The following is a 23,265-nucleotide window of genomic DNA, read 5'->3' on the forward strand; positions in this document are numbered from 1 at the left end:
ATAACGAACACAACCGCTCAGTGCCTGCTGCCAAGATTAGCTCAAATTTGCAGATCACAAATTTGTATATTGGCCAAGCAAATTCAGCCCACCATTCTTCTAAGGTCGGTAAGTGGAGTATGGCTATATTGGGTAAGAGTGATACCTGTGAATTAAACTGCTTAGAAAAATCACAAAAGCAGTATCCAGTGCTTAATACCCCTAGCACCAGCATAACCAATAGGTCTGGCTTACAGCCTGCAGCAGAAACAAAAAAACGACTTCTTTCCGTACACCATGCATCTATGACAAATGTAATGTATAATGATTGAGTGTACTTCTGCGATGTAAAATAGTCCATCATGCATAACAATGCAAGCAGTCACTAGCCGGCAGCATGATATATCAGCGAGCCAACAGCATCTGCTAAGAGAGTAATACTCCTCTGGGTGGAGCTAAAGTTCACTGTATGTATATTTTAAAAGTAACAATTGGTCCTGCAGATAACTGTGCTGTCCATCCAGACCTAAAAGCAAATTATTCTAATTATTGCTACAGAGTGTAGGATGTTAAAGCCAGCAGAGGATATATCCTGCTGCAAGGAGGCCAACCAGCAGAGTGGTACCTGCGGTGGTGTGTACTAGCAGAGTTACAGGTGCCACGAGAACCAGCCCTGTTCATCCCCACTGCCCATTACACAGTGGGCTGCAGTTCACCGATTGTTGGACCTCTACTGCTTGTTGATGAGCGAGGCCATCTTAAGGACTATTTTCCTATTGCGCATGAGACTGCACAAGAAGTTGTAAAGGGTATTTTCTGATTAGAATTATATCAGAATCGATTTGCTGGTCTATTTTTCAGATTTTGCTCATTGCTGTATCTACTTAAGTGCTAAAGAGCCGCCTTGATTTCTACGTCATTTCACTGATTTATTGATAGCGCTCAATTCTTTACCCTTTCACTGCTGGCACGGTGGGGTTATCTCTGGAACCAACCTTTCTTCTCTATTTACAGAGGTGATGGGCCTTGAATCATTACTATTCAAATACGAAGCAATGTGTATATGTTGGTTATCCTTTGTATTTTTACGTCAGGAGGGACGGCATACATGTGTATTTTGTGTTTTCTTATCTACAGATATTGCATTTTATCTGCTGTGGCTTTTCCTGAAGAAGGCACTTCCATGCCGAAACACGCGTAGGATACTATCCGGAGTTACAGCCACTCAGTGACACAGACACCCATTTATGATTGATTTTCAATAGCCCGAATCCATGGCTTATCTGTAAAGAATGTTCAAATCATTAATTATCATAATGGCAATATATTTTTGAATATGAACCTGATGTACCTAATGATATCTGTTTCATGTGCTTACTTTGCATTTGATGTACATATTATGATTGTTCAGTATGAATGATGACATGGATGTGATGTGTTTGTGGATTGTTTTAGATTTGTTTTGTATATATATTTATTGTAAAATCTTTAATAAAGAATCAATTTTGTATTTTCAATATACACATCTTTGCCTTTGTCTCTCCACACAACAGAATTGTTATAATTATGCGTTGTATTAAGCTTGAGTTGCCCTAGGAATGTACACTGTGTGTTATTTCCCTGCCTAGAGGAACTCCCTATTAGTATCAGGGGGCCCCTTTTTCATTTACGCTCATAGTGCTATAGTTTTACTTTTCTGTATTGTACTATAATATTTTAATAAACCTTCATGGTTTTTCTAAATTGACTGATCTCAAACTCCCTTTTTGAGTCCATTCACTATTATGGACTATATTTTGAAATGCTGTGTGAATCATATCACTAGGGACATATTGCCTCATACATTCTTGAGGACATCACAGCCGTCCCGGACCCCGCATCCAGGTGCTATGAATGCTATGATTATCATGCACATTATCTAAGTGATAGCGCCCACAAAGGCGTCATGCAAATACTCTGCTATTCCAATCCCAAAATAAGCAAATGAAAAGCCTGTGGATTTAAATGTGTTGACGTCTTTGAGTCTTTAATAAATGTGCCCTTTTAAAAAACACAATAAGAACTGTATTCCAGGTCATGACACATGAAAGTACTTAAAAATGAATGAGACCTCCTGATAGGATTTTGAATCCCTCCCGCGGCGCTGCTCCATGCCAGATCCTAGGGCCAAATCAGCGGTAATGATGCAGAGCATATATAACACAGTATCAATTATTTATTAGACTCCTTCTGTTGACTTTAGATCAGGCAGAAGAGCTTTCCTGTTTATGCAACTGCTGAGGTCACTTCGTGTGTGTTGCATTGTGGGCAAATCCCTATTGACAGCCATAAGGACGTGGGCAAAGCTGGGGATTCTTTATCGATAAGAAGGATGATAAAAGAGGAAATTATTTGCTTACTGAATTACACCTTACAGTCAATGTTGATGAATTATATGATTTCACAGCTCCAGTTCACAACTTGGATAAATTATTTGGTGACGAGGCTGATGAATAAAGCATAGTGGTAGAGGTTTTCTGCAACAGTCAAAAATAATTATCAAGTTTCGAAAGGTTCTTATTTACGCACACGTGATTTACAAATATCCTATAATATCACGATGTAAAACAGATAACGTTGATATGTTGATTCCAAGCACTTGTGCACAGTTCCCTTTCAACTCTCACTTTGTAAAGCATATTTGAGGCAAAACAAGCATGAGAAATGCTATTAGTCTTGATTGTAGTAGGGTTTGAGACATCATGATTTGAGCAGGTGGTTTGATCTACATATCTACCAGACTGGGCTCCTTCTTGGAAGAGAAACTTCAAGTTTCCTCAGCTGTGACTTAATGTGTAACAAGGAACGGGAGACAGGAGGAGGGAACAGGAGAAGGGTGGAAAAAACAGAAGAGAGGGGAAGAGGGAATAAGAGGATGGGCAGGAGGGAAGAGGATGTTTCCTACTTTAGCTATGAGTCTTCAAGGTGCAGGGAAGGGTAGGAGAGCAGGAGGGAGGGAAAAGGAAAACAGAAGAGTCAGAAGTAGGACATGAGACAGAGGACAGAGGGAAGGAAGAACTAGGACAAAAGAAGTGAACAGAGGAGGGAAGGAGGGAACATAAGAGGGAAGGATGATGCAGAAGGGAGAGGACGTGAACAGGAAATGGAGGAAGAGGGAATGCAGTGCTAGGAAGGCTGAAGAGTCGAAAAGACTGAGAAAAGAGCAGAGGATAAGAAGGAAGAAGACAACAGAAGGGATTGGCGAGAGCGGAGGGGCATTAAGAAAAGAGAGAAAGCCAGAACAGGAGTGAGAGGGGGAGACTAGAAGAACGGACGGAACAGTAAAGGAGGGAACGGGAGATAGAGTTAGCAGGGGCTTGGAAGTGGGAGCTGGTTAGAGTAAAGGGGGAACCAGTGAAGGACAAGAGGGAGTAATAAAGAGAAGGAGGAAGCGGTAAGGGAAGGGAGGGGAACCAGGGAGAGTAAAGGGAAAAATATAAACGGATGGAGGGAACATAGAGAGAAGAAGCGTAAAGGTGCAGAAAAGATGAACATCAGAGAGAAGGAGCGAACCAAATACAGTTAAGAGTAGAAATGTAAAGTAAAGGAGGACTGGAGGTAACATTTTCCGGCCCGCTCATTATGGCCCAGTTTGTGTGCATCAATATTCCATCTCGAGACCCTTCTTTCTAGCACCGGCCATTCCGTCCATGGCTTCAGTCACCGAGAAGAAGAGCGCAGACCCAGCGGCGGCAGCCTTACAATGGCTATTAGGAAGAATTACCCCATTGTTGAAGTATGTGTCGAGAAGCTTCAGACCGCAGTCTCTACGTTTCTCATCCGGCTGCACTTCATACTCTGCCTGGGGGGACAAAGAAACAGAAAACATGACTTCTGCAGCCGGGTTGAAAGCACTTTTGCAGGAAATTAAAGTTATCATTGTAATACTGCAAGCCGGTGCCAAGTCCATTCAGCCACATGCTCCAGGAAACTTCCCTTTGTTCTCGCCAAAAAAAGCACATTAGCTCATAAGCCTCGAACAAAAACTAGAGAAACAAAACACAAGGTACTGTAGGCAATGGAAAATATCCCGTGTGAGGCCTGTTCAAGAACATGACCAAACTCTGCCGATGCTTCCATCTACCCTGAAGCATCATATATTTGCCTACATGTTTGTAATATTGTGACAAAAACGGGATTCACTTGATGCTCGATTCAAGGCAATTGCAAAAAGCTGTAACTTGCAGAACCCAGATTGATGAAAAAAGCATTATCAACGCTAATGGGTCTGGCTTTGATTGTGTCAACAGATGCACACAAGGACAGGTACACAGTGTCTCTGTGTTACTGGCCTCATTCTGTGCCTTCTGTCTGGGCCCTATTTCTTATCCTGCCAGAATGCTGTGCTGTATGGCACCAGTACAGCAGCCTGGAAAATTAAAATAAAACAACACACAGAGCACAGACAGTGAACAAATAGTATGTGTGCATTTGTACATGCAAATACTTGCATTCATTAGCACATTAAAGCCAGACCTGTTGGGTTGCCAATGCTTATTGCTAATGTGTTTCAGGTCTCCAGTTTAGCAAGAGGAGTGTGTATTAAGATCGAGGTTTTCAAAGTGTTCTGACCAATCCAATTTCGATAGCTAGAGAGCCGCATGTGGTGCTTCCCGTGTAGCGGGTAAGCGCTCTTTTTGTGGGTTGAGAAGCGGCCATGTTGTAGTAGGTTGTTGCTCAATGGAGGGATGGAGAGGGCTGTCTGGGTATCCTTATCTTTTTGCCAGAGGAGGTTGAAATCTCCTGAATCTGATAAAAAGAGAAGGTGAGTTGATGTGTGCTATTATCAAAGCAGCCATTAGTAAATCTCTTCTTGCTGCCAGGTGGGCACTATGAGGTCAGCCTGAGTGGCTTGGGTGCCTGGTTTGTAATCTTCACAGATATGCTTTGGAATCAGGATGTATTCATCGAGTTTCACATTTGCATGTAAGGATCTCCTTGTAGATGAAGACAAACCCCCCTCCCCCCCCACCAGTTTGTTTTGTTCTATTGACGTTGAGGGCGCTGTATCCTAGTAGTACGCTGGTGTATGGTGTACTAGCAGAACCAGGTTACTGTGAGTGTAGTAGCATCAATTATAGTGTGTTTGAAGAGTACAGGTATGAAGGTTGCACTGGAGACAGCAGGGGTACAGTGTAGCACAACAGCTTTGATGTGATGAATACTAATTGGTCCAATGGATTGAAATAAGGTGATTTTCTGACCTTACTTGGGTAAGACTGTCTTATCTAACTGTCTTATCTAGCTATGAAGCTTGTGGTGAAAGAATATGTTGTGAGATCTGTCATCAGGTAGTAGCAGGGTGAGTGGGGTGCATCAGGGTCTAGGTGCTTAGAGGAATTCTCTGAAGCTTTGGGGTTTGTATGTTGGGCTGATTTTACAAGCTGACTTGTAAAGGGTGGTAGAAGGGCAGCAGCTGGTAGGACAGCACAAGTGGGAGTCAGAGATGGAGAAAGTGGCTTGCAGGCGAGGTATCATATCATGCAGGTGACCCAGATACAATCTGATGTTTAGGAGTACATTGTGGGCAGTAGATGCATGATTTGTGTTCTGCTCATTAGTAAGTGGCTTTAATAATGTAGGAGACATGTAATCGCGCCTCTCATATGAATGATTTTTGTGGCGAATCAGTTTGTGTGGTGTTGTTGTTTGGGTGGACCGAACAGGTATGTTGGTTGACAAACGGAGACTGTACAGAGGTGCAGTGCTACCTATTGGGGTGAGGGGCTGTGAGTTTGGACTTGACAGTATTCTGGTCTGTGTTAAAAGTAGCTTTATTCCAAGTTATGTTGACTTGAACATTTTGATGTGTGCTACTGTTAGGCTGTCTGGTTTCATTCTGTGAGAAGCGCATGTTGTTTAATGTGGAGAAGGTGGAGTAAAGGAGGGTCATCTAGCCGTGTTGTAGTCATCAGAGATAGTAGACATTGCATCAGTGGAAACATTCCAAGGGAAGGTAGAAGCTTTTATGGCCTACAGGGTATCAAACAATACGGTGAAGACATGGAGGCTGATATCCAAGGATTAGGTCATGACCTTCCCATTTTCATACAGTGGTGTTTAGGTCACATTTGCAAGTATGGTGCTACACTAGCATTATTATGGAATTACGTTAAAGCACATTACATTTAGGTGAAAAATCACTTTTAGGTGCAAAATAAGCCTTGCCGAAAATTAAGCAGCATTGTGGTATCACATCTGAGAGACAAAACAACATTATTTTAAAATATATACTGTTTTATTCATTTTTCTTACATACATTGTAATGCATTGATGATAAACCTTTGCAGTACATTTTCTTTGAACATGTAATCAAATTATCTGAACATTGTCATTGCACAATTTGCAGGATTTGCTATTTGACAATTATCTAATTTTAACCATAGCTTCAAACCAACTGTCCAACCACTACTAGGTTCTGCTTCATCATTCAATAGTTTACTGAGAGTCATTCTGTTTCTTCCTCTCCGTTTGTCTCTATTCCCAGTAATAGCTGGTCAGTTCACCTTTGTACGCTCCCGTTGGGATCCATCACTAAATTGCGCCTCCACTTATGAGGTGGGTCCCCTGTGCGTCCCTACACCCTCCATACCTAGGGAATCTACTCAGTGTATTCTTTGAATGCTGCTAGTGTTTTGTCCCATAAGAGCACAAGTGGGCACCTGAGCAATCCTAATCTCTCTTCTTCCCATAATGCAGCTCTTTCAGTCTTTGCCCATCGGAGCAACCCCTGCAACTGCTGTGAGTGGGACCATCAGGTGAACACCAGTGCACTGCAGTTGCTATCTTGGTCATTACTAGTGCTAGGTACACAAAGTTTGTGATGACCTTCTTGGTGTTCAGCCTGGGACATAGCCCTATAAGCATCCTTCCAGATTGTAAACGTTGGAGTTATTTAGTGTGCTTTCCATGTGGGTTGGACCTCCCCTGCGAGAACCATGCACAACGGGGCAACTCCAAACCATATGGAAACGTCAACATCAATGGGGATCTGGGGCACTTCTTATCACCTATTGTTTAGCCTGTGGGGGCGGGGCGGTCAGATAGGTAGAATGCAGATCATTAAACTGCACATATTTGAATCTGGTGCTTCTAGAGACAAGGTACTTGTCTCAATATTCTCTCCCATTCCAGGGCTCTGTCTACCTCAGTTTCCCAAACGTCATTAGTCCAGTCAGACTACATTTGGTCACACACATCAGGCTTTCAGAAAGCCAAGGTACCAATCTGCGTCCTCTCGCATATGTTAGGGGAACCTGCAGAACCACATGAGTTAGCAGTTTTGGGGCCAGAGTCCCCCCCCCCCAAGCCTCCTTCAAAGACTGGACTACTGCCCCACATGTCAGAAACTAGGACTCTGGCAGCCCCATTACTGTTCTGAAAGAGTCCAAATCTTTGGGAATCCTTTCTTCATGGAAATCACTCGCAGTTAGTATCCCTGCTTCTGTCCAGTCCCTCATTCTGAGAGATATGAAGCAACCCTCCACCAACAGTTGAGAGACCAATCAGTGGCAGGGCCAGGGCATATGTCGGGCTGAGTGTTTTTTTTTGGTCAACTCTTCTCCAACACAGTAATGCTGTTCCGAGGTACTTAGTTTTAGTCACCATGCTCATGAAGAACCCAATCATCTTTACTACCAGTGCTCCCTCTTCTTGTGCCTATCTCTCTGTCCCGGTCTCTTCCATGTGGAGCCCATCCAGTCATCTTTCTACCCATTGCAGCTGTGCAGCCAGAAAATAAACTGTTACTTACCCTGTAAACATCTGTTTGTGGCATGTAGTGCAGTAGATTCACCTGCTCTGCACACTTCTGCCATATAGTGTTGGGCCCGAACATATACAACTTGTTTTTCTTTGAAGAAGTCTTTCAAGTCTTGAAGTATAGTGACTCCTCCCTTGACTGGTGATGTGCATGGGCACTAACTCCATAGTTAGATTGTTTTCAAGCATGGCGGTGAGGATGGAGATAGAGCTTGAGAATGTGTGAAGATGTCCATGCTAAATAAAAGAAATGTAGTGAGAAAAAAAATACATCTGCAAAAACTGAAGGCATCCGGGGGGGAAGCAGGGGGGCGCATTAAAATCTACACATTACATAACAATGGGGTGACCCAAAAATAAACACAAGGAGATGATGGACGGAGCGCTGAATCTTTTCAGACACTCACCCCAAATCACAGATCTGGGTTGAACTCAGCCCTATGCAAATCAATCTTGACCCTGTTCCTCATGGGAACAGTCCAGCCTGAACTGCCAAGCCAGGTCCTTCCTGGACCAGACACAAGCATTCTGGGACCGGTTTTGGGGTAACAACCCTCATCAGCCAGGCTAGCTTGAATCCAGTGGCAAAGGAGCAAGGGACCCACGTCTGGCCATACCCAGCCAACTTAGACTGAACAAAGCAAACACAAGGAGATGATGGACGGAGCGCTGAAAATTTTCAGACACTCACCCCCAGTCACAGATCTGGGTTCGACCATCATCGTTCTTTAGCTCACTTCGCCACCCCAGTTCAGACCCAGCAAGATGCAAATCAGTCTTGACCCTGTTCCTCATGGGAACAGTCCAGCCCGAACTGCCAAGCCAGGTCTTCCTTGTACTGGAAACAAGCATCCTGGGACCAGTTTCGGCGTTACACCCCTCATCAGCCTGGCTAGCTTAAATCCAGGAGGATCTGGGTAAATTGTGATACGTAACAACAATGGTCCAATCGGAGAGACCACCAAAAAAGGAAAAGCTGACCCAACTATCTTATCCAACTTTTCATTTATCAATCACAACCTCCTCGGTTCTGAGGAACAGAGTAGAATATTGCTTCTACTAATACGAAGGAGCATATATAACAATATCAACTCTCATGACACACAAAACGGTAAATGCATGAATTTTTTATATGAAAACCAGCAGCATCAATACATTATTTACACTTGGTCGCTCCAGAGAGAAAATGAGAGAAAATAGTGCATAGTGAAAGTGAATTATAGAGCTCAACGTACGACTTTAGGAGACAGCAGTGCGGGGAGGGAGGGGGGAGATGGGTCAATGGTATATGGTTGCAGACAACGGCGGACACAGTGACCGCACTATCCTATTGTGTACCCTTAGTGTAAAGGTCCGTAATTCGTATGGAGAAAGTGTGCGTTAACCACTTCCAGCACCTGCCGTTGTTGGGTGCTAACTGCTGAGCAGAGAAATGCTGAATCCAAATTGTTGGAGTGGCGCACCACCAAGGTGTAAACAAAGTTGTTTTGACAGTGAGTCTCAAAGTCTTATGGTGGGTAATCAAACAGTGTCTTTAATTGGAAAAGGTTAGATATTTTAGGTGATTGTCAGCCAACGCGTTTCGTTCATAAAATGAACTACTTCAGGGCATGAGAGAGTATCGTCTTGTGCGCAATGAGGCGTGTTGGTTGCCAGTCTGGGCCTCCTTGATAAGGGCTCGTGGTCTTTTAGATCAGAGAATAGCTGCTTCCTGCTCCGTCCAGGGGGAAGATGGGTGTTGATTAACTTGTTGGGGAGGGTGTGGGGATGGGGGAAAACAGAATCTGCATGAAAGGCCTGTAGGACCCCAGGACCATACCGACATGTGTATGTACTATATGTAACGGGATGTAATGCTCTTGAAATTATATGCATCTACTTGTCCAACTATCAGCGACACGGCTGAGCGATATGTGAAAGGCAATAAAGTTTGTAAAAAAAAAAAAATGAAGTCACCTTGCTGCAGTAGTGGATGACGTCCTGGAGCATGATCATGTAAAAATGCTCCAATAGGATGTACTTGTGGAGGTCTAGAATGGGAATCAGGGATCCGTCTTTCTTGGGATTAGGAAGTACATGGAGTACACTTCTTTGCTGCATTGTTGAGGTGGGACTTACTCTATGGCTCCATCGAGTAAGACACCGTCCACCTCCTCTTGTAGGGGCCTCTGGTGTTGAGGAAAAGGACCTGCTTGCGGGGTGGAGTGTTTGCTTAGTGTGATGTTTGGTGGTGGGCCAGTGAGCTCCAGGCAGTAACCCTGCTCTACAATGGACAGGATCCATTGGTCTGAGCTGATGTTTCTGCATTGCTGAAGGAACCCCTTAAGATGTCCCCCAACAGGTGTTGAGTGATCGGAGGAAGAGAGAGGGAGTCACTGCCTCGGAGGGGCAACTACCCTAGCCACTCCAACTCTAACCCTGCACTTGGCATGCTACAGCGGCCTCTGGTAAGAGGGGGAAGCCCCCTGGGAGCCCCCTGGGAGGTAACGTTTGCGCTGCCATGAAATTGTGAGCGATGAAAAGTGGACCAGGGCGATTGAGTCTGGGGAGCCCCCCCCTCGCTTTGGCAGGATCAGTGTCCTCCTCTATGTTCTCCAACATCTGATAAACTTATAGGCACAAGAGATGGTCTCCATCTAAAGGCATGTTCCATAGATGCTACTGGACTTCTGGCTTAAAACCGACATACGGAGCCAAGCATGCCTGCGTATTTGGACTCTGGAATTTATGCCCCAGGTGGCGGCTGTATTGAGAGCAAACATGATGGAAGTGTTGGAGATGGTCTGCTCTTTTGTCATGATCTCCTGCACCCGCTGCCAGTATTGGTCAGGGAGATATTGTATGAGCTCCCCCATTTTATCCCATTGGGCATGGCCATACCTCGGCAGCAACCCTACAGAATTGACAATACGCCAAGGAGTTGCAGATTGTGAGGCCACATCAATCTTTTTACTTTCCTTGTCGAGATGGGGCATCCCCAGTACCCTGAGCACCGGTCTGTTTGCAGGAAGAATGCACCACCAACAAGTCTGGTGGGACCTGACCTGTAATGTAGGGAGGGTTAGAGAGTGAGAGCCTAAAGCTTTTTTCAACCCTCGGGATGACAACTCTAGCCTTGATAGGGTTCTAGAATACCTTCTGCATAGGCTAAAGCATTCCCTTAAGTATAGGCAAGAATTGGTGGCTGGCTGAGTGTGGGAGAGCATTAACACCAAGAAGTTCTTCTCCTCTGGTATGGTATGTAGGGCCACCTAGTGAAAGGTGGCTGCCCTGTGTACAACCTCATGATATGTGATGGTATTGTGAGGAGGGGAAAAATTAGGCAGGGTACAGGTCAGGGTCATTGGCACCAGGGGGAAGAAAACCCCATAATCATCCCATGAGTCACCCTGCAGTTCCTGGTCACCAGGAGACTCATAGGCATCTAAGGGTGCAGGGCTTTCCTTCCCATAAGATGAATGTGTAGACCCTCCTGGTGAAGGAAGAGGGAGTCCCTGTGGTGGTGGAGAGGCAGGTGGAGGTGGTGGAGGAGGAGGAGGAGGAGGAGTTGGGAGATTAGGTCTTGGGGGCAGTGGACTGCTGCCCCATCTTGACGTTTTTCAGCTCCGGGTGTGTTGGAGGTTCCAACGCCAGCTGCTCTTCAAAAGTGAGGTTCCTATTGTTAGAGGGAGTCTCTTACACCTGTTATGGGGGCTTTGCGCTGATTTTTCCCATGTGAGGATGGATAAACAGTCATCGCTGCTGAGAGTCCAACTCCTACTAAAGATGTTGTATAATCTGTAGTTCCTGGTCTTCCTTCTGTGGGTAGGTGAACTGGATGCAGAAGTCTGTTTCCCCAACTGCAAGCTCAATGCCCAGCCCCCAGAGGGGCAGTGAGTGTCTTGGTGTATACTGGTACTCAAATCAGTACTTTTCTGACAATGGCCCGGCGTCGACTGCAGATCTTGGATCTCGGAGTCCGATGGAGATTTGGGCTGAAGGATGGCAGCCTGTTTGTTGTCAACCTCTCCTTACGCTTCCTCTTTTTTGAAATCTTCCCCAAAGATATCTGGGATATGATCATCTTGATGTTGCTCCATAGCGTACTGACATAGTCAATTGTCACAACGTTTCTGAATGGTCTTTTTTTACCAAAAGGTGAAGCAAGCGGAGCAGGAGGCCTTGTTAAGCCCCGGAAACAGGGAGAGGTTGCAGACCACATGTTGATCTGCCCATGGGTACTTTGAATGGCACTGTGGACAGTAATGAAGAGGTTTTTTTCCATCACAGTTCTAGCATTTTCAAGTGCAAGACTCGACAAAAGAGGCCCTAGAGGGTTGTCAACGAAGCCGACTATGTGGATCAGATGGAGTGAGCATGAGATTTAGGAGAAAACCGCAGGGCTGTTCGAAGGCTACTGGAAGTGGAGAATGTGAGGCCCGATTCAGAGCCCCTGCGACGCATGTCCGGTCATAGGCGGAAGAAAACAATCCAACAATGGAGTCGATGCTCATGCGCTTCACCAATCTAGAGTGCAGTCACAATACCTCGTGACTTGAAAGACTTTTTTGAAAAAAAAATAGTTGTACACGTCCAAGCCCAACACTAGATGTTAGCAGTATGCAGAACATGTGCATCTACAGCAACACATGCCACAAAGATAGAACTCGTATTAGGGTCTCCTAACCCCCTTTATTTAGCAGGGCATTGCAGTATGCAGAGGGATGTTAGTGGGCTGCCACCATTCCAGATTAATTTCCGTAGGAGCATGTTCAGTGCTTCAAACCATGCCTGTGGGATCCAGATTGGTAGATTATCAAAATAATACAATACACTCGGCAAGGCCATCACTTTGGATTCTAGCAATTATCAGTACTTTAAGTGAATTCCACATTACCTGTCAATGACCTGAGGGCACCTCTCAAGCGCCCCTCTCTGATGTTCTTTCCTCTGTGATACAGCTTGAATCCCATGTATCGCAGGACTAGAGGGTTCTATTTATCCCCAATCAAGATAACACCCCAGGCGGCCCCAGGCATTTGTGACATAGTCAAGAAGACCGGGAACTGACAGGTTTCATTCCAATGTATTTTCAGACCTGATATCCACCCTTGCTCCTCTAAGCGCTGTATGATTGGTGCTCCCCCTGAGTTAGCATCTCAAAGGTATAGGAGCATATAGTCAACATATAGCAAGATAACATGAACGTCTTCTTTCAGAGGAATTCCACCCTTGCATCCCCTCCCTCCTTGTGATGATAGTGAAGGGTGCCATTGTTATTGCAAACAACAGGGGCAAGAGTGGGCGCCCCTGCCTTGTTCCCTGAGTATTCTGCATGCAGGATAGGTACATTGGCTGGTCCTCCTTCTTGCTGCAGAGTCGGCATGGAGGAGCGCTATCCCACAAATCTCCCGTATTCGCGTGGCACATTACTGCTCTCAGGGAACCTCAATATAACGAGTCAAATGTTTCTTCTATATCAGTCAAAAGTACTATTGCCACCAGGTGCAGTGCCTCTGCAGTTTATTCAAGTATCCTGAATAGCCTACTAATATTAAGTGATGTGTTGTTGTTGGAAATGAACCCATTTGGGTGAGAAAACTAACATTTAGGTGCTACATTAGCAGGACGGTGAAAACACTTCTAGAAACACAAATCCCACGGTGTTGAAGCACTTCTAGGAGCACAACTCACACTTAAAAGGAAAACTCATGAAGGTGTAAAATCACTGATACTGCAACATCAGCTGAGTATGGAGACACTTTAGGAGCATAAATAACTCTCCACTGCATGCACACAGATGTGGGAAGCACTCTGTAAGCAGGCTGATTAACACACCTATTAGCAAAAAGCAAACTGTGACAGTGAAATACTCCTCTGGTATGATTCCACACGTGAATGACATTCTCTTGATGCAATGGCTGAAGGGGAATGACAAAAAGAAACAATAGCCGGAACGAGGCTGATCCAAGACCCCACTCTTAGGGTTTTTGTGATATTGACAATATGAGCTCTGGTACATTTATTTATTTTTGAGTTTTATATAGCGCTAGCTCGACCTGAGCATATCCGAGCGCTTTACATGTTGCGTGATTACATTTTCATTAATAAAGATTTTTACTATTATGACTTAAAACATTACAAAGTAGCAAACCTACATATCATTAAAAAAGCAACATAAATGGGTGCAGTCTGCAAGCAATTATGCCAATCGTAGATTCCGCGTATGTGTCAAAAAAACCCTGTTCATGGAACTCGTACTGGGGAGTTGTGCACCTGTCAGTTTTGCATATAAGCATTAAATATATATATATATATTTTTATAGCACAGGTAAAATGCATCTCTCAGTTCAGTTGAAAACCTCTTTCCAGTATGGCTGAGGTAGATCTGGAGCAGTTCTGTGTCTATGCAGCCCTGGAAAGAAGATCAACCATTTTCCCAAGGCCTTCTACGCCTGTGTTCTGCTCGATTTTCCCGGCCTTCTTGTGAGGCACAATGATGGAATGTGACTTCAGTCTCTTATCATTCAAGTCTAAGGGTTAGAGTAGTGAATGGAGCCTATTTACTAGGCACTTCGACATGATTCTGTGCTCTTCCCCATAGATCAGGGCTTGCGCACATAGCCTAGGGGATAGATTTGTTAGTATTAGGGATAACCTGTCCTGTAGTGAGGGTATTTCATGGAACCGTGCTGAATTCAGGCCTGGTAGGCCTCAAACGGGAGAGACTCCATCTTTCTTTCTGCTCCGGCAGCTTGGGATGCTTCTAGGTCAAATGTAATGTTTTAGTTATGAGGTGTTATTCGCTTGGAGAGAACCGGTTCAGGCCGGCCCTTATCGAAGGATTGTATTTTTCTTCATGCCGAAGACACTACATCAGGCCGGCCGGCTGGGAACGTGTCCTTGGTACGGGGAGGTACAAAAATTTGGTGGGCGGCAGGTTACAGACCGGAATTTTCCATGAGGAAACGCACCTCTATATTAGTGAAAGTCTGAGGCAATTACATGTTCAGTCCGTAGGCGGCATCTAGCCGTTAGCAGTAAAGCTACTACTTATTCCAGGGAAGACAGACGCCATCTTGAAGGCGGAGAAGAACCGAGAGACAGATGCTCTCCTAGCAGAATAGCCAGAGAGGAGAGAGTAGCCGATAAGGAAGAGGTCCCAGTGACTCGGAGAAGGGTGATTCCAGGCGAGCCGAGGCACAGACGAGAAGGGAACCTAGATGACCACTGAGTGCAGGCTACATACTACTAAGGTGATGTCGACCCTTTCTTATTAGAGTGTACAACTTAATCTTTCACTTTCCTTTGCAGGTTATGTGTTATATTGTAATGTTATGTGATTGCGTATGTAATGAGTAATAAAGTACCCAGTTTGTAGTGAACCAACATGTGCTGCGTGTTCTTGTATGAGAGGGTAGCCTATTCTTCTAGTCAGCTGTGGCTACATGAACAGATGTTAACCCTGATCAGGTAAGTGGTAACTGAATAAGGGAAAGAGGAGCCCCTCGAACCTGAGAACAGGCTATGCTCGAACTGGCAATCCTTGTGTGATCTGATGAATAGTGAGACTGATTCCCTTTTTGTATGTTATGGTGATCATAGGATGAACTGTCGCATGAGACTGCCGTCTAGGTAGAGAGGTCTGGATTCGTATAGGATCGCGAGGCCGCCACTTGTGATACTGCCGTATGGGCAGAGAGGTCTGGATCCGTATGGGATCGCGAGGCCGCCGATTGTGCTGAGACTGCCGTCTGGGTAGAGAGGTCTGGATTCGTGTGGGATCGCGAGGCCGCCACTTGTGATACTGTCGTATGGGCAGAGAGGTCTGGATCCGTATGGGATCGCGAGGCCGCCGATTGTGCTGAGACTGCCGTCTGGGTAGAGAGGTCTGGATCCGTGTGGGATCGCGAGGCCGCCACTTGTGATACTGTCGTATGGGCAGAGAGGTCTGGATCCGTATGGGATCGCGAGGCCGCCGATTGTGCTGAGACTGCCGTCTGGGTAGAGAGGTCTGGATCCGTGTGGGATCGCGAGGCCGCCACTTGTGATACTGTCGTATGGGCAGAGAGGTCTGGATCCGTATGGGATCGCGAGGCCGCCGATTGTGGTGATACTGTCGTATGGGCAGAGAGGTCTGGATCCGTATGGGATCGCGAGGCCGCCGATTGTGCTGAGACTGCCGTCTGGGTAGAGAGGTCTGGATCCGTGTGGGATCGCGAGGCCGCCACTTGTGATACTGTCGTATGGGCAGAGAGGTCTGGATCCGTAGGGGATCGCGAGGCCGCCGATTGTGCTGAGACTGCCGTCTGGGTAGAGAGGTCTGGATTCGTATAGGATCGCGAGGCCGCCACTTGTGATACTGTCGTATGGGCAGAGAGGTCTGGATCCGTATGGGATCGCGAGGCCGCCGATTGTGCTGAGACTGCCGTCTGGGTAGAGAGGTCTGGATCCGTGTGGGATCGCGAGGCCGCCACTTGTGATACTGTCGTATGGGCAGAGAGGTCTGGATCCGTGTGGGATCGCGAGGCCGCCACTTGTGATACTGTCGTATGGGCAGAGAGGTCTGGATCCGTGTGGGATCGTGAGGCCGCCGATTATAAGAGGTCTTGGTATGTATAGTAGGAATCCCCTGTCCTTAGGTGGTAGATGTATGTGGTTGCACTATTGTAAACAGGTTCTAGGGAGGGGGTAACGTTCTGGCTGGGTTAGTGAGGCTCTGATGAGCGGGTTCTATCTGATCCGAAAACCCAAGCAGAACATTTGGCGTCACGAACCGTTTACGAAACCTGTGTGCGTTGTGGTTGTATCGTGTTTGCTTTCGGCGCGTGCGTGGTTTCGTTTGTTGTATATTATTTCTATATAATTGTGAGTGTAGTTTTTTTTTCTTTTTCTTCTTTCTTCTTTCTCTTTTTCTCTTTTTCTTTCTTTTCCGAGATGTTTTCTAAAAAGTCGAAATCTACTTTTAAGTTGCCCGTTGATATTCCCGGCTGGGATTCAACGCCTTATGAAGCCTTAGCCCGTGAGTGGGCTGATTCTACTGGTTTGAGTGAGAATTGGAATTTTTTTTTGGAGCTGGCGGAGCCGGCTAATGTCATTACTTGTTTACAGAAGGCGCCGGTATCTAAGGGTGATGAGCTTCCCGTTTTGGGGCGCAGAGGTTGGATTGTTCTGTCTGCGTACAGGATTCTGCATGAGAGGTTGTTGAAGTTACAGAACTTGCATAAGGATTTGGAAGCGAACTTTGTTGAGATTCAGAATGCTCATACTTTGTTGCGATGTCAAAATAAGTTGCTTGCTGATAAACTTGAGACGTACCAAACTATTGCGGAGAGGGCGGCTGTGCGAATTGCTCGTTATAAATACAAGAATCGGCGTGGTCGGGTTTCGACGCGAAAGGTGCATCTGGTCGTGGCGAAAGCCGGACTGGATTGGAATCCTGATGAATGGGATGGTAATATCTGGAATTCGAGTGATTCTCCTTCCTCGGGTGAGGAGTCTGCCAAGCGCGAGTCCTCTCGCTCCGGCCGTGATTGTAAGTCTGCTTCTTGCGCCTCTGATGGTGCACCCCGTGATTGCGCTCGTTCTTCGAGCGGGGTCGATGCTTCTTACACTGATTGTTCCTCTACGTGTACTGGTCGAGCTCCTTGTGATGCTCGTCCCGCGGTCTCGGTGCATCCAGTTTTTCGGCGGAAGTTGCAGCAGGCTCCCGGTGCTCCGAATGGTATTGCTTTAGACTCTTTGGAGGATTTTACTCAACAAGAAATTAGTGATATTTTGCAGCGATTTCGGCAGCGAGCTGGTGAGACCTTACTCATATGGATGGTGCGCCTTTATGAACTGGGCGCTGCTGGCATTATGTTGGATTCTGGCGATTGTTTGAAGTTTTGTTCCTTGAGTTCGGATTCTACTGTACAGGATCATTTTCGTAACTTTAATGTTGGTGGTCAAATTTCTTTGCTTCAATTGGCGACTGAGGGTTGTAATCAAAAATATCCTACTGAGTCTGACTGGCCTGTGAATGACAAACCGTGGTATACTTTGCGCGATGCTGCGCAACGTCTCAAAGAGGAGGTGATGAAAACGGCAATTTTTCTAAATACTGCTGACAGGTTGCTTGATGGTTTCTTGACATCTTCTGTGCGGAATCGTATTATTCGTTCTTCCCCTGTTGCTTATAAGCAGGTCATGATGACTTTATTGATTAATCAGACTGGTAACATGTTATCTGTGGTGCTGGAATCGGTACGCCAACTCGGTGAGTTGGGTGAGTGGTTTAAACCTGAACGGCAATCCCGGCCTGACACTCGTACTCCTGGTGACAATAAACTTACTAGACGTGATATGTTTTTTGGTCTTATGGCCGATGGTGTGCGGAAGGAGGACATTGATGGTGAGACTACTTCTCGTTTGTGGGAAATGTTTCGCAAACGTGGCTTGGATAGAAAGGAGGGTGCCCGGCGTGTTCGGACGACTGAGTGTGATCGTGGTTTTTCTGACGGTAGCGGTGATGACGACCGCCGTGGGCGCTCTGATCGTCGTGATGATCGCCGTTATGTACGTGATTTGTCCCCCTGTCGTGAGAGAGACAGGGAGAGAGAGGGGGAAAGAGAGAGGGGGAGAGATGATTATGTTAACAGCAGACGTAGAGATGATAGGGATCAATCCCCTGAGTTGAGAAGGAGAGAGGATCGACACAGATTGGCCGATCGAAACCCGCAGTACAATGCAGAGAACAGGAATCCATTTCGTAATGGAGAGGGATATGAACAGGAGGTATCGATACCTGGGAAACGTGAGAGTCTTTATCCTGATTTATCCTGGTACACAGAACGCAGTAAAGATGACTAGGAAATAGGTCAAGCTCCAGTACACAGATGGGCTCACAGAGATAATAGACCCTATGTAGATATTGATATTTATTGGAGACATCGTAATGTCCAAAGGGCCCGAGCATTGGTAGATACAGGAGCGGAGGCCACTCTTATTCATGGAAAATCAAAGAAGTTTAAAGGTCAGCCTTTTACAATTACCGGATTAGGTGGAAAGGAAACTCCCGCAGTTCAAACTTTACTTGAAATGAGAATAGGTAGAATTCCTAGAAAAGAATACTCTGTATTAGTGGTACCACTCTTAGAATTCATAATTGGAATTGATATTTTGAAAGGAATGACTTTGCACTTAGATGATGGATGTTACCAATTTGGAACTAAACATTATACGGGTACGGGTTGGTCGTTTAAGAATGCCCCCCATAAAAGTTCCCCAGGCGACAAAAGTGGTTCGTCAGAAGCAGTATCGTATTCCAGGTGGTCATGAAGAGATTAGTACCACTATTCAGGAGTTGGTGGATGCAGGAGTTATAACCCCAGTTACTTCTGCTTGGAATAATCCTGTTTGGCCTGTACGTAAGAGTGATAATTCTTGGCGCATGACTGTTGATTATCGAGAATTGAATAGACACACACCCCCTTTGACTGTTGCAGTACCGGATGTTATTACCCTAATTGAAAGAATCCAAAAACATCCAGGTACATGGTATGTGTCCATTGATATTGCTAATGCTTTCTTTTCGATTCCGATTGCCCCTGAGTGTCAGGAACAATTCAGTTTTACGTGGAACGGGCGTCAGATGACGTTTAGAAGTCTTCCCCAGGGCTATGTGCATAGTCCTACGATATGTCACCGGCTGGTGGCAGAGCATTTGGCTGAGGTACCGGTTCATCCGCGAATTCAGATATGTTACTATATTGATGATATTTTGATCCAAGGTGAAACACAAGAGGAAGTTCAGACCCAATTGGACAGAGTCATTGAATGCCTGCGTGAGAAAGGTTGGGAAATCAACCCGGATAAATTACAAGGTCCGTCCCAGGCTGTGAAATTTTTGGGTATTAATTGGCATGAGGGGCACCGAGAAGTGATCCCTCAGGTTAAACAGAAAATTCTTGATTTTGCAGTTCCGAGGAACAGGAAAGAAGCCCAAAGCTTCATTGGTTTGTTTGGTTTTTGGCGCCAGCATATTCCTCATTTGAGTCAAATATTGGCCCCTTTGTACCGTGTCACTCGTAAAAAGAATGCATTTGAATGGGATAAACCACAGCAAGATGCGTTCAGTCTGGCAAAAGAAGCAATTCAGCATGCTCTGGATTTATGGCCTGTATGTGATGGTGATGTGGATTTGAATGTGTCTGTACAAGGCCTTTATGCCAATTGGAGTTTGTGGCAGAAACAAGGCAAGAGTAGAGTACCGTTAGGTTTTTGGACCAAAAAGTTACCTGATGCTGGTGAGCGTTATACACCTTTTGAGAAACAGTTACTTGCATGTTATTGGGCTCTGGTGGATACCGAGCAATTGACTTTGGGACATGATATAGTTTTGCGACCTGAAATTCCTATCATGCAGTGGGTTATGAGTTCGCCGAAAACTCACCGAATTGGACACGCTCAAGAGGCGAGTGTGATTAAATGGAAATGGTATATACAAGACAGGGCACGTGTGGGACAAAAAGGAGTTGCATCTTTGCATGAGCAGGTGGCACGGGCGCCATCGACTGAGACTGAGAGTGAATGTTCCGTACCTTTAGTACAGGAGTCTCCTGTTAAGTGGGGTAGACCTTTTGATGATTTGTCGGCGGAGGACAGAAACCATGTCTGGTTTACGGATGGTTCAGCAAGGTTCATAGGGACGAAACGGCATTGGAAGGCAGTGTCCTATAATCCGATCACACAAAAATTGCTGAGTACAACTGGTGAGGGTAAGAGCAGTCAATTTGCTGAACTCTATGCTGTTTATCAAGTTCTGAAACAAGAGTTACCTGGCACATGTCATATTTTCACCGATTCTTGGTCTACTGCCAATGGGTTGGCAGTTTGGTTACCGACTTGGCATTCCCATAGTTGGAGAATCCATTCAAAAGAACTGTGGGGAAAAGAATTATGGCAGGAGATTTGGGAAATGCTCCCACAGAGTACTGTTACAATCTTCCATGTGGATGCTCATACCCCGATAGACTCTCTTGACAAATTCTTTCATAATATTGCAGATGAGAAATCTAAAATTGCTGAGGCAGTGGTGGACACGCAAGATTCTGATATTGCGGGATTGGCGAAATGGGCCCACCAGAAAGCAGGACACTTTGGAGAGAAAGCCACTAGCAGGTGGGCTGCTGATCGAGGAATTTATATTCCCCTAGATTTAATCAAAAATGTTATTCTACATTGTCCCATTTGTCAGCATATCAGGCAGCGCAAAGTGCCCCAAATTGTTAAAGGTCATTTACATCGCAGGAAATTGCCCGCTCAAATTTGGCAGATTGATTACATTGGTCCACTTCCTATGAGTAGGAATTGTCAATATGTTTGCACCATTGTTGATACATACAGTGGCCTGTTGGTGGCCCTTCCCTGTAAGCAAGCTACCCAATTGAATACTATTAAAACATTGGAATTGATTATGATGTATTATGGTGTGCCATTCCAAATTCAATCTGATAATGCATCCCATTTTCGTGGAAGATTGGTACAGGAATTCTGTGTGGAAAACAATATTAAATGGGTGTTTCATATACCATATTATCCACAGGCCTCGGGTCTTGTGGAGAGGTTGAATGGCCTGCTGAAAGACCAATTGCGTAAGTTAACAGATGACAAGTATAAGAATTGGCGAGACTTTTTGCCTCAAGCGTTATTGATTTTGAATAACCGTCCCTTTCTAAATGCTGAATCCCCACTTATGCGTTTGTTTCCTCCGAATGTTGATGCTAAGCCCAATGAAATCAGAGAGACCGTGATGTACTGGGAGATTACTCTCGGAGCTTTGGCTCCCTGTAGAGCGACCCCAGGGTCGGCAGGTTTAGACCTGCATGCCATGGATGACACCGTTATAAAAAGTAAGGATCGAGTCATCATTGAAACTGGTGTTGGTGTTCATATACCAACTGGAAATTTCGGATTAATCGCCCCTAGATCGGGGCTGGCTGTAAAAGGCATTCAGGTGCTTGGAGGAATCATTGATAGTGATTATCAGGGAGAGCTTAAGGTGCTCCTGCTGAATAGTAGTGAGGTTGACTTACTGATACATCAAACTGACCGAGTGGCTCAATTGCTAATAATGCCTGTTTTCAGTGGTGAGATCACAAAAGGCACTGCCCCAACGTTGCTAACTGTACGAGGCCAGAAAGGTTTTGGCTCCACAGATAATCCTGGGGCCAGAGTTTGGGTGCAGTCGCCTAAGAATCCCCCTGAACAAGCAGAAGTCATTGCAACCGGTCAAGACAACACCATTTTAGTTATGAGACCAGGGAAAGATAGCTGGGAAGCAGTCCCGGCTGACAAATGTTACTTACGAGAATGAATAATGCCTGTATTTGATTCTCTTTCAGATCATTCTTTGGACTGTTGCTGCAGGATGTGTCGGCGTTGGACTCCTTTTGGGCTGGTACGACGAGAGAGGAGGGATCCCATCAACCCGGGCTGAGTTGAGAACCCGAGTGTCGCGTTCCTTCGCTGCGTGGGATTCGTCGTCGAACTTTTGGATTACATTGGCCAAGCAAGTGACTAAAGCCCCTCATTTCTGCTTGACACCGATGAGATCGGTGACGGACATTTTAGCAACTTGTTTAGTTGCTGTCCCTGCTTCATTGGAGACTTTGACTCATATTTTTAATATATCAAATGCTCGCCCCAATGTTCTTCTGGGCGATTTCGCTGCCCATGAGTATTGCCCCTTGTGTACTGTACTGTCAGACCCGATACCCCCCATCCAGTCCCGAATAGTTACCTATAATATCACACAAGGTGATTTGTGTTTTTTCCTTACTTGTGATCCTAGCGCGATTTCTGAATGTATGCGTTTAAGATTGAAAGGTGCCACTTCATTCACCGCTCATGAACGAACTTTGTGCCTTCAAAGGACACCGAAAACATGTACTTCTGTTCAGAATAACATGACTTGCAAGAGTTTGGTAGTTACCCCCAGTCATTATCGCACGATGTTACTACCTGCCGGATGGCTTTTCTCATGTGGTAATACTTCCTGGCCATATATTCCCGCAAATATTTCTGGAGGCCCTTGTGCCATTACTAGACTGAGCTTATTAATGTTTTCTCCACATCCGAATGCCAACTCTCGTGTGATTCGAGATACAGTGAGGTTACCGGAGGATTGTGACTCATCTTTGCATTTATATTCCAAGTCTGAATACCTTAGCCTGGCTATTTCAATTGTTGGTGTTCCTGCTTTGGCAGTTTATAATGCCAAATCTATTGGGAAAATGGCCTGCTGGATGGTAAAATCCATTAATCATACTTCTACAGTCCTGTCTGACATGCTATTAGACGCCCAGGGTGAACGTAGAGCTATCTTGCAAAATCGAGCGGCCATTGATTATCTTTTGCTTAAACATGGACACGATTGTTCTGATTTTGAGGGTCTTTGTTGTTTTAACTTGTCGGATCATACGAAATCCATTCAAGCTCACATTGATAAACTACATGACTTAACAG

The 23,265-nt window shown here is 45.4% G+C and overlaps 1 protein-coding gene across 1 annotated transcript in view; it reads right to left on the bottom strand.

Moving 5' to 3' along the window:
• Positions 1-23,265, bottom strand: part of GRK4 (G protein-coupled receptor kinase 4) — a 468,205-nt gene that overhangs the window by 239,814 nt on the left and 205,126 nt on the right. Inside the window, exon 4 of the mRNA XM_085642501.1 lies at positions 3,743-3,820. Coding sequence (XP_085498627.1) covers positions 3,743-3,820 — 78 coding nt within the window. The remainder of the gene's footprint in view (positions 1-3,742; positions 3,821-23,265) is intronic.

This window comes from Triturus cristatus, chromosome 2_2, assembly GCF_964204655.1.
Source record: "Triturus cristatus chromosome 2_2, aTriCri1.1, whole genome shotgun sequence".
In the NCBI taxonomy this organism is placed as follows: domain Eukaryota; kingdom Metazoa; phylum Chordata; class Amphibia; order Caudata; family Salamandridae; genus Triturus; species Triturus cristatus.